Genomic DNA, 12270 nt, shown 5'->3' on the forward strand with positions numbered 1-12270 from the left:
CAGCACAAACCAAAATGTCAACTTCCACACCAAAAACAGGCCAAGCGAATAGTACAACCTGCCTGTTCGTAAATGAAGACACATATGGAGCAATCATTGTGTCCTATTCTGGTTCTGTTCAAGGTCCAGAATTACGGATGACGGATTTGGTAAACACACACAGCCCTCTCTGTAGCGTGGTATCAAATTTGCGAAGCCTCCAACATCATGGAGCGGCCTTCATATTTGGGTTAGAGATTTGTCTTTGAGAGGCTTCTTATGGGTAATTGCATGCGAATTTGGTACCTAAGTTTCGATGGCACAATACAGTATTGCTTATTATTTAATCTGCAAATAGTATTTATTTCCAAGCATATTTTAATTAGCTACAATTGTCTGGAAAGGTAACACAAATATAGCACATACCTTCTTCCCTGGTCTTAATATAGAACACAGTGATTATCAGGACCGAATATAATCAACATTTCCATTGGACGTTGGCCCCATGATTTTTAACCAATGTGATATCGACTTCCGGTGACGGTGATGGCGCCAAGCTGCAAATGCTACTAAACATTGGCGGTGATGATGTGCTTTCTGTCCTGAAACCTACAGTTTGATTGGCAAAAGGCAAGCAATATTTGTTTGCAATTCAGTGTAAATAATAGCAATCTCATGTTTGCAAATGTATCGATCGTGAGATTTGGGTACAAATCTTCACATCTAAATGACGGAAAACATGGACTTCAGGGCTCTTGCCATCATGGTTGACGTTGACTTCTCGTAGATAAAAACTGGTTCAGTACCCAGCTAATCGTGCCAGTTGCTTATGATATGTTGATCCTGGGTTAATACTAACTAGCTAACCGTATTGATTCAATCTCATTTGATAGAATAAAAGATACAAGGCATTTTCGTCTGTTCATGTGTTGGAAGTGAACGCAATCACATGTACTGAAACTACTATCAACAATATTTACTCATTGTGCCTTTCAATTTAAGTTTTTTGTTTGCATATTGTTTCTAGTTTTTACACTGTAAGTACATCGACGTGATGCAGTAAAATGTAAAGAGTTAATTGATAATTTTATTCAATGAAGATTTGATCAATTTTGAATACATATAAATAACATATTAAAGAAATGACAGCCATGTTGAAATCACCCCAGCAGTTGGACAGTTATTGTTCTTTTCAGTTATTTTTTTAATGTATACAAGGTATTCTATCAAAATCTACAATCTTATCATCCATGCAATGGATATGAATCACTTTATATTGAAATTTTTGTTTTGTTTAATAATTCAGAAAATGAAAAGGATCTGTGGGTCACCATTACCATGGACCCAGAATTAAGCTTTGATACACATATAAGTAATATTGTGAAAAAGGGAAATCAAATTTCTGGTATGCTTTTGAGAAATATTACAAATAAGTCTCCTGAAATTATGATTCCTTTATTCAAAGCTTTAGTGAGGCCCATAATTCATTTTATTTTAATTGAATACAGGAGCTCTGTCAGTCTGTATGGTGCCCCTACTTAAAAAAGCACATAAATATGATTGAAGACGTTACACAGATTTACTAAGTGTATAACTGGTACTGGTAGTGGAGAGCCTAGTTCTGAGGAGGGCCTAGCTCTATTTAAACTGTCCAGTCTAGAATTTAGCCGACTAAGAGGTGATCTCATTGAAGTATTCAAGATCATGCACAATATTTATGATCCCCACACTACCTCTTCCCTGTTCACCTTAGCTAAATTTGATAAGACTCCAGGGCAGAACTTAAAACTTAACAAGACAAACTTTGTCACTAACCAGTTCCACAAATTTTTTACTAACCGTATCATTAATCTCTGGAATAACCTTTCCTCTGACACCATGAATGCATCATCAGTAAACGCCTTCAAAAACCAGATTGACAGAACTTTAAAGGGCCATGTATTTTCCATCAGTTTAAATCTTAATGAGTCAAAAATAAATGTAGTATACACTATGCCTGACTAAACCTTGGAACAGTTCATTATATAGTGATCCAAAAGCACATTAATGGACATTATTTGGAGGTCGAAGGCAAAAGGCTTCTAGGCTATAGCTGAATATTTCTGTGATGTTACTTTCACTTCCCCCAAATCAAACCATTGCCCCTCACAGCTTTTGTGGTGTTCATTTCAAAGGCCTCATGGTATATTTTTTGGTGTATTCATTTCATGGCTTGACTTGGATGAAAAAACTGAGAATGAGATCAGATTATTAACTTGTAAAAATTACAATTTGTATACAGTGTAGTGTCTGCATAAAAAAAAAAGAATTGAATGTTTTTACAGTGACATGCTTTAATAATACTAATGCAGTAATAGCCTGGAGTGATGTGGAGTAATGACCTAGAGGCAACGCGTTCGCCTAGGAAGTGAAAAAATCTGAGCGTGTTGGTTTGAATCATGGCTCAGCCGCCGATATTTTCTCCCCCTCCACTAGACCTTGAGTGGTGGTCTGGACACTAGTCATTCGGATGAGACGATAAACCGAGGTCCCGTGTGCAGCATGCACTTAGCGCATGTAAAAGAACCCATGGCAACAAAAGGGTTGTTCCTGGCAAAATTCTATAGAAAAATCCACTTCGATAGAAAAAACAAATAAAACTGCATGCAGGAAAAAATGCAACCAAAAAAAAGGTGGCACTGTCGTGTAGCGACGCACTCTCCCTGGGGAGAGCAGCCTGAATTTCACACAGATAATGTTGTGATAAAAAGAGAAATACAAATACAAATAATAGTCAGCATGAGCCAGTGATGACTATATATAAGCATCATGATCTCTGCACCATGTTATAACAGCAACACTGTAAAAAAAAATTTTTTTTTTTAAAGAAAAGATTTTTTTAAATCTCATTTTATGGCAGTAGAGGAACTCAAATTGGACTTTTTTTCCCTAAAAAAAAAAAAAAAAGAAAGAAAGAAAAAAGAAGAAGAAAGAAGTCCTACATAGCAATGTTTGCCCAGGATCACAAATGTTTGTTTTAGGGTGAACTGACTTACTAGTTACTAGTTTTACTAGTATTTAACTAATACTCTGTGTTCTTTAGTCTCTCTCCCTCTCTTTTTCATTCTGGTCTTCCACCTCCCCCTTCCGCAATGTTTAGTACCTATTTTCCATATTTGATTGTTTCTATTAATTGTGGAGCAGCAAGAACTCGTAGGATGAATCAGGCTTCAACTTCAGTCCTCAGAAACTAAAGATTTCTTCCTCTTCCCTCACTGTCTTACATTTAGTAAATGTATGTTGTTACCAAACTTTTCTTTTTTCTTTTTTAGCGTACACTGGGACTGAGTTCATAAAGACGTTGCCTGTATCATGGTTTACCAAACCATACTACCTTCTTTTGTAACAAGTGATTTACATGAGGAAAATATATATTTGACCATTGAGAAAGAATGATTACTTTTTACAGACTGCTATTTGGATGTTTTTTTGGGAGGGGGTGGGGGGTGTTCCAGAAATGCATCATTATTTGCTTAACATCACATCCCTATAACATCACACAATTATTGTTTAAATTCTTTTCATATATTATTTTGTTTACAGATTTGTGAGTTGGTGACATGGATCCCAGCAGTTATCAGCAGGATGATTTCCAGTATAATGTGCTCACCTTTGGAGACCTGGAAATGTCCATGGTCAACACTACACAAGTGCCTGCACAGGTACCCATGGTGCAAAGCACAGCCATGCTGCCACCCCCAGCCTCCAGCTCCACCACCATGACACAACCCATGCCTAAAGTCGGCTCTATGATGCCCACTGCCTCTTCTGTGCTGCCTGCAGACACCACCACCATGCCGCCGCCCCAGTCACACACCTACTGGGCTTCTACCAGCACCAGCTGTGAGGGGGAGTCCTTCAACGACAGTGGCTACTTTTCCTCCCCTCAGACCTCTCAGTTCACCGCCATCCATTCTCATCAGCCCTCAACCTCTGTCGGGAACCAGGTGGGTATGGGCTGTAGCCAGACCCCGCCCACAGTGCCCTCTGCCCCCATCAGCGGTCAGGTGGCCACGCCTCGCTCCAACTGGCAGGAAGACTTTGCCAACATCAGCGACGAGTGGGACACCACCTTCTTTAACAACTTTGAGGAGAACCTCTTTAGCAATATGGACGCTTCTGACTTCAACAATATAGTAGATGGCATTCTTTCGAGCCCTTTTAAAAGCCCGACTGGCAGCCCCTTTCAGAGTCCGCCTCAGCATCGTACTGCTGCCACCCAGGGGCTTTCTCTCAGCCCCCTCAGTCAGTTCTCCTCTGCCAGTGCTGCCAATGTGATGCTGACAGACCTGAAGAAGAGTCCTGCTAATTTGCAGGACAGTCCTCCATTCGTAAACCTCTTCTCCACGCCCAGCCCTGTCAAAGGATTGAACCCTCACACCAGAGCCAGCCCCATGACCAGACAACGTCGCCGCATTCTTCAGAGCCCTGCCCACAAAGTTGACGTGCTGCCTGATCACTTTCTGGACATGCACCATTTGTCAAACAACAAGATGGAACAGATTGATGATCTTGGGGTTGCACCTTTTCATCGAACAAATTCTCTTGGATTTACTCCAACAGAAGGAATATCTTCATCAGTTAATTTTTTCGATGAAAACCTGGCCCAAAGCAGCCATCCCTTTGTGTGTGAAATGTCCGTACCGTCTGCCCAGTCTGTGATGGTCGCTCCCACCCTTCAGGAGATCGGCAATGTGGCACGCCCCAAGCAGCACAAGAAAATCAAGATGGAAAGTTTGTACAACCTGCGCAACAGTCCAGCCAAGAAAGATACCACCTGCCACAAGCAGCAAAACCCATCCAATCAACAAAAGTCCCCTGCTCGCATTGCGCAAGGCAGAATATCGGTCACACGCCATAGCCATCTTGTGGACAAGCTCGACTCTAAAGGAGCCCTGCGTTTTGTCCGAGCACGCTTCAAGGAAGCTCTGGAGAAGGCTGTAGCGGATGCTGATAAAGTCCTAGAGTCTAAATTCAGATCCCACATCAAGAAAAAGCAACAGCAGGCTGAAATATCACAAGCCCTGGTGCAGCCTGTGGCTGGCAGTGAGAGTGCACCAAGCGTGCCATGCTACACACAGATTCAGCCTCCCCGCCCCCCTGCCAAACGTCGACAGGAGATCCTTCCGAAGCCCACACCTGACTGGCCACAGCGACCGCCGTGCAAGATCGCTCCCAAGAAACGCAAACGCTGAGCAGCTGTAGCTCCTTCTTTCTCTATTTTTTGTTGTTGTTGTTTTTTTGTTTATTTTTTAAATAATTTTTTAAGGTATGTTTTTAAAGCGGAATGTTCCTACAGACCTGAATGGTGATCAGTGCTGTTTTTTGCATGACAGACTGAGTTCAGCTTGTTTGGTCGTAGAACACATTAGACAATAGAAGTTTGAACTGCTCTAATGAATGAAATAGTGTGCATAGTGAAGGATGATCCAACAGTGCACTTTTGCAGGCAGTGAGTCCTGAGAAAATTGATAGAAATATTGCTTTTAGTACTGGTTTTACTAGGTATTTGGGCATTGATTTTACTTTCTGTGTTAAAATACATGAGATAAAGCAAGACTTATACAACTTTTGTAAAGATGAGCTTTTTTTTTGCTTTTTTTATACAAGGTGAGTAATCTGATTTGTTAGTGTTACTTTCCCAGCTGTTCTTACCTCTCTTCAAGTTCTAGTCGGAATGAAAAAGAAAATAAATCTTTGAGAGGTGAGAAACATATTTTTATCTTATTGTGAAAGCATCAAATTTTGCTTGGATGGGAAAATCTTGCTGGCATGTGGACTTGTGACTGATCCCCTTCAATGTAAAGAACTTGAAGAAATTTGTACAGTAATTTATTGTTGCACCTGAAAAGCCAACTGTAATGACTGAAACATTGCTTTTACTTCTTTTCTTTTCCCTTTTCAGTGCAGTCTGTCTTCATACAATGTCAGCACCTTTTGTTAATGTTTAAACATCACAATTTCTATCATAGTACATAAAAGTGAAAGAAATGTTTTGCTTTGGAATATCAGTGAAAGATTTTTTTTTTTAATTTTATTTACGTGGATCAAGGAATCATGTGGTGTTGTTCAAAATGGCCAAGAAATTTGAACTAAGATGTTGTCATTTAAATGACAGAAAACTAATATAACATGTGCATATTTGCACACAAACATTACACATTTCTGCAGCATGAATTAATATTTACAGGGAATACTTTGGTAGTGGCTTTTAAATGCTTTTTTTTTTTTTTTTTTTTTTTTTTTTCAGCCATCAGAAGTTGAAAAAGCACCAGTTCTTATTGATTACACACTTCCGTCAAGATTTGACTTTCAGTACTTACATGATTAATATGAATCATTTCAGTTATGAATACTAAAATAGTTGCAACAGAAATCAACCAATCATCAATAATCTTTAAGTGTTAAAAATTCCTGCATTCCAAGATGTGTTCCATGGTGTTTCGTTTTTTTGGTGTGTGCATGTATTCCACTTCTTGTTTCTTAAAGGACACCTTGTCATGTGCAAATGTGTGTACCTGTGGGGAGTGTGCAAAACTACTTTTCCCCATACTGTCACTGTCAAAGTCAGTGATGAACAGTTGATCCAGAAACAAAAGTTGAAGACTTGTACATTTTGTATTTCTTGACAAAGATTTGATAAACTTGGGAACAGGAGGGATAGCCCTTTGGATGAATATTTACTTTTACTGAATCTGACCAATAGGGTTTGATTTTTGCATGCGTATCTGAACCACACAGCCAGTGTCAATCATTAATTTCAGTGGACTTGAAAATGATGTATACTAAAACAATATTCAAATAGACCTTTTTTTTCCCCCTTCCTCACTCTTTGGAAATACAACCCCTCTGAGATGGACATTTAACATGGGTCCTGCATACATTTTTAGTTTTCAATACAGAAATGCATTTGTGATAAAACTATCAGTTGAAGGTTGTGAAAAGTGGAAAATATTTTCATACTGTAAGACAATGAACTGTAACCATATGACCCCACCTCCTAATAAATTGTAACAGGGAATTTTGCTGCAAAGAAAAACTTGCTCTTGGAAATGCTTGTTAAGTTGTTTAAATGAAATTCTGCAGTAACTTTTATCCATACAAAATAACCTTTTCTCCCCCCTTTTTTTTTAACCCCACATACCTGACTCAAGTATTTTGCTTTAAGTTTAACTTAAAAGCCAAATTTCCTGTTTAGTTCTGACTGTAAACATGTGTTCTGTCTTACAGAATGTAAAGATCCCTGCAGACCACACCACCAGATATGAATTGTATCTGTTTTGTTGTTGTTTGATTTAATCAAATCAAATAATATCATCGTATCTTTGCAGAATGGCTTGCCAGACAACCATGAATTAGTGAAATGTTGACTCTTTCAGTGTGGTGAGATCTGTTGCCTTGTCACTGACAACCAACAGCCATTCAGCATAGCAGATCTGATATGATAGTGATAAATTACTCACTTCATTTGGCAAAGTTATTTGTCCCAGGAGCATTTTGTTGTGTAGTGATGATAATATTATTCATCATTAGTGTCAGTCCCTAACAACAACAGATTTTATATTCACTATTATGTAAAAGTGAAGTCTTTATTGAATTACATGTGGTTCATTTCATTGTGCATGTATGATTATGAAGCATTATATTGTGCAAATCTGTTTTTAAAGTCATTTAAAAGTTATAATGGTGGAAATAAGTTCACAGAGCATGCATATTTATAGGATACAGATCTACAGTTCAGCTACACACACACACACACACACACACACACACACACACACACACATGGTCTAATATCATGTGATGTGGATAGACATTAAATGAAATTGAAACACACACATGTGTGTGTTATGACAAAGAGTGAAAGATGGAATGATCATGAATACCTTATATTGTGACGGGGAAAGTAATCCAAAGAGCACCAGAAAGGGGGGGGGGGGGGGGGGGGGCAATGCCCGGAGATTTGATCTTTGTAGTTGTGTACAGATATTTTACAAATTATACAATTTTGAATTGAAGGAGTGGGGATTCTAGTTTTGTGTGTGTGTGTTTTGGGTGGGTGGGGGGCTGGCAGTTTGTTTGACGACTTTTTGGATTTTTCTTGTTGGTTTTTCATTCGTTGTTTTTTTTGTTGGTTTTTTCTTCCTCATGCTGTAATATATCATGAAAATGTGCTTATTGTCTTCAGTGATGATTATTGTTATTGAAATCTCAGGTTTAAGATAGCACAAGAAACAGAGAGCTGGAATTAATCTCTCTCTCTCTTCAGTTTCATGGTGGATCATGATATAACCACCACAGATTTCATGTTTTCTCTCTTATTTTTATTATTGCTATTTTTAATATCTCAAATGTTGAAATGACTGGCTGTTATGTAGTGAGTACATTGTTCATCACTCCCTGTGCACTGTACATTTTAACAGTTGTGCTCTACAGTCTTGGGTTTTGCCCTGGTCAGAAAATGCAGGCATGTAGACAATTTCTTTTCATTACCAGTTTTTGTTGTTTTGAATTTTGTTGTGGTTTTTTCTTTGTTTTTTGTTTGTTTGTTTCTTTGTTTTTGTTTTTTGGGTTCTTTCAGGCTAACTAGTTCTGTATGTAGTAAGAACAAAGAACCTCAGCATGCACAAGTGAATCCACAAGAAAACTGTAAAAACTGTGCTAGTTAGGCCTAGTGTCTGTATTGCCAACTGTAAAGAGCTTTGTTAGCCATGCAAAATGATGTCAAATACCACTCACTTACAGTTAAACTGTATGTAGCCTTTGATAGTGTATGCAATATTGTAAAATGGCATCCCTGCTCGCCGTGTCAAATACAGCTTGTATGTGACTTGTAAGTTTGAAGAGAGAGGCTCACTGCAGGTGCCATGGTTTTTGTTTGCTTTCGGTTGTGCACCAGCAGGAGACGGCTCTTCTCACTGCTTGACGCAGTGAGCCTTTGTTAATGAAGGAACTGATATGTACATGCAGGGACCTGGAGTATTGTGTTTGATGTCTTTCATTTACTGAGGTCTGTGATGAAGGCAAATGAAAGTCAGCAGAGGATTTGGAAACTTGTGGTTGATATGTCAGTTCAGTATTTTGCCCTGCTTTTTTCTCTTTTCGCTGTTGTTTGGTTTCTGTGAATGAGTGTGATTTGGTTCTTTGTCAGCTTTGAAACATGCTTAAAAAGAAAGAAAAAAAAATCACTATAGCAAATAACTTGCTTTTACTGTTTTAGTTCCTATTACTCACTTTAGTTTGGGAAGGAGTGGGGTAGTAGGGAAGCCTAACAAATAGCTTCTCGATACAATAATTAAATAATTCACTAAGTGTGCTTGGTAATTAAATGTGATCAGATATGTGAAGAATGTTTTGAGAATGAAAACCATGTTATGATGTTTATGTCTTGCTTAAAAAAAAAAAAATGAAAACTAATTTTTATTACATGTTCTCTTTGTTTTAAGAGTAAGATTTCTAAGAAAATTGTGTGCAGAAAAATGAGAAGTGAGAAAAGAACCAGATGTGATAGAGAAAGTACATAAATTATATTACATGTATGCATACATAAACTCTTCCACTTGTGCATGGCTTTCCCAGTGAGCTGGACTATTAAGTAACAATAAATAATGTGGCAAAATAGGACTGGTTTCATACTGTATCATTTGTTGATGATCTTGAATCTCCCCATAATTATGATCTAATATAGCAGCTATCAGCTTTATGAACCTACGCTTTGGTGTTCAGTGTATTTTATATTGGTTCAATGATTGTGTACAGATCATAGTGCCACGTTTCATGAAAAAAAATGTGTGTGTGTTGTGAACATTATATTGTCGGTGTTAGTGTCGTACTTGTTTTAGCTCATTATAACTGGTATTTGGAAATGAACAACTTTTCAATGTTTGTGTCAGTCTGACTGCTTCTTTCTCAGTCGTACACCTTCCTTAAAAAGAAAATTGGAGTGAGGATTTGTCCTGTGCAGCAGGGTCTGAACAAATGACAGTGAACAGAATTGGATAAATGCTTTGTTCGTTGCTTGCCGAGTTGCTCGTCATCAGTCACTACTGTCCATACTCAACACTTTGCCAACACACAAGCTTTTACTGTTACTGCCTTGGACTGTAGCATATCAATGTGTGAAATGCTGTTGTTTACATTGGCTGATTTTCATTCTTTTCTGACATTGGAAATGTGATGAAAGGCAAACTGGTATCTGTGTAGAAAGACTTACTTTAAATGAAAAGTAGACGTACATATTGATGGTTATCTGGATAATGTATCTCCCTAGAAAACAAGGCGAAGTCAGAAGTGCTGCATGGTGCAACATGTTCTCGTTTTGCACGTTCTTTCAGAGATAAATTGTACTATACATTGAAGTGCCCAGATCAGAGAGAAAAAAGACATCAACCTGTTTGAGTTAAGTTGACAATACTGTTTACACACATTGCACCCACACACTTGTCAAACCATGAACAGAATATTGATGCATAATCAAAACTGAGGCTTACTGAAACTTTGAGAAAGGATTTGTTCTTTGTGTAGTTAACGGTTCACTGAAAGTTCTTTTGTTTGACTTGGGCATAATACAAGCAAACTCAAAGTTAGGTATACATTGATTACAAAAATTGTTTCCACATGCTTGTAGTGCTGTGCCTGTGTTTGGTGTATGGATGTGATTGACCCTGAATTGTTGCTGCTTTTTACTGTTTTCAATCTTGATCATGGCTGTCAAACCTGCAGGTGGCATAGGCCCCTGCCTTGTGTTTCATGTTGTCACAGAAAAATGTGTGAAAAACAATGCTTCAATAAAGAAATAAACAATCATGAATCATGTACTAGATGCAGTGTGTTTGTATGAGGGAGACCTGTGCTTACTTTTTGGACTTCAGAAGTTATGACCTGCATGTTGTGTGAATGAGGGGCAGAATCAATGTGGGGGTCACCTGCTAATGGACAGACAGCTCCAGTTATCTCAAGGAGACGTCACTGCATTCAGACAAATGCATATTTAAAACATATCTGCAGATGCCTGACAGTAGCGTAACCCAATACGCTAATCAGGCCATGAGTATATGCTTATATATTTATGTACCTATCAGAGTGGATTTCTTCAACAGAATTTTGCCAGGTCTGGACAACACTGTCGTTGCCATGGATTCTTTCTCAGTGTGCAATATGTTTGTTGCACATGGCACCTGGGTTCAATGTCTCATCCAAATGTCTAGACACTCCAGACAGTTTAATTTTCCAGTCAAGCTTGGGAGAATGGGTTTCAAACCAGACACTCACATTATTCTGGCAGATAAGCATCTTAACTGTTCTGCCACCTTTCCTTAATTAATGGACAATGTCATCCAAAGCAAACGTGAAGCTGAGGACATGCAATCAACTGCATATCTCTGCCAACACTGAACAGTTCAGAGTGATCTAACTTGTTATTCCCTCACCTCTCTCATAAATCTAGGTATGTCATAAGCAGGAGAAAGCTTTGAGTAATCTAACTTGTAAGTAATCTTACACCAAAGAAATATTTGTCACAAATACCACAAAGTTTAGAGTTACCTAACTTGCTGACTCCTTCCCCTCCACCCCTTCTTGTAACTTCTGAAAACTTTTTTTTTTTTTTTTTAAGAAGCCACACTTACTTTTTGCAATAAAGAGAAATCTTGGTTAACCACAGCAGTATAATTACATTTAGCGACTCCTGAAAACATGATTTTGAAGATGCCATGCTTTTTTTTTTCTGCTTTTTTTGTGTGCTATATTTAACAATGATGAATTCTGGATCCTTGTCAAACAGGAACGTTAAAAACAAAATCTAACCTGGGCCATTGCAAACCAGTAAAAAGAAAAGGAAAATAAACCAGCTTAAAGAGAAATGGGATATACAAGGTGACTAACAGAGCAACAATGCTGCTTAAATCACATATATGTTATATACTTAATCACATATCATTGGAAATTATAAAAAGCATGTCATTCTCTGTCAAGAAGAAATGTGTGATGGTGTAAGCAAAACAATCCCAAGAGGTTAGACCAGTCAAACAGACATCAGAAGATTCCTCCACATGGAAATAATATTTGCATTCACCAAACACAAAAGAGCTGTGTACATAAACAATGAAAGCAAAACTTTGAATTCATACCGTGAGCTGAACATTCCATTCAGCGAATGAGCACTTTTTGATGTTCCCTGTCCCTTTTCTCAGTTCCATGCATGGGAGCATTTCCATATTTATTATTATTATTATTATGAGCATTTATGCCTAA

At 38.1% G+C, this 12270-nt stretch overlaps 1 protein-coding gene across 1 annotated transcript; it reads left to right on the plus strand.

The window, feature by feature from the left end:
- The first annotated feature begins 532 nt into the window (after nucleotides 1-532).
- On the plus strand, nucleotides 533-6250 carry LOC143299764 (uncharacterized). Its single transcript, XM_076613165.1, has 2 exons — nucleotides 533-609; nucleotides 3562-6250. The coding sequence occupies exon 2, from the start codon at nucleotides 3579-3581 to the stop codon at nucleotides 5211-5213; it is 1635 nt and encodes a 544-aa protein (XP_076469280.1). The 5' UTR covers nucleotides 533-609; nucleotides 3562-3578; the 3' UTR covers nucleotides 5214-6250.
- Nucleotides 6251-12270: the final 6020 nt, after the last annotated feature.

Source organism: Babylonia areolata, chromosome 25 (assembly GCF_041734735.1).
Source record: "Babylonia areolata isolate BAREFJ2019XMU chromosome 25, ASM4173473v1, whole genome shotgun sequence".
NCBI classification, from domain to species: domain Eukaryota; kingdom Metazoa; phylum Mollusca; class Gastropoda; order Neogastropoda; family Buccinidae; genus Babylonia; species Babylonia areolata.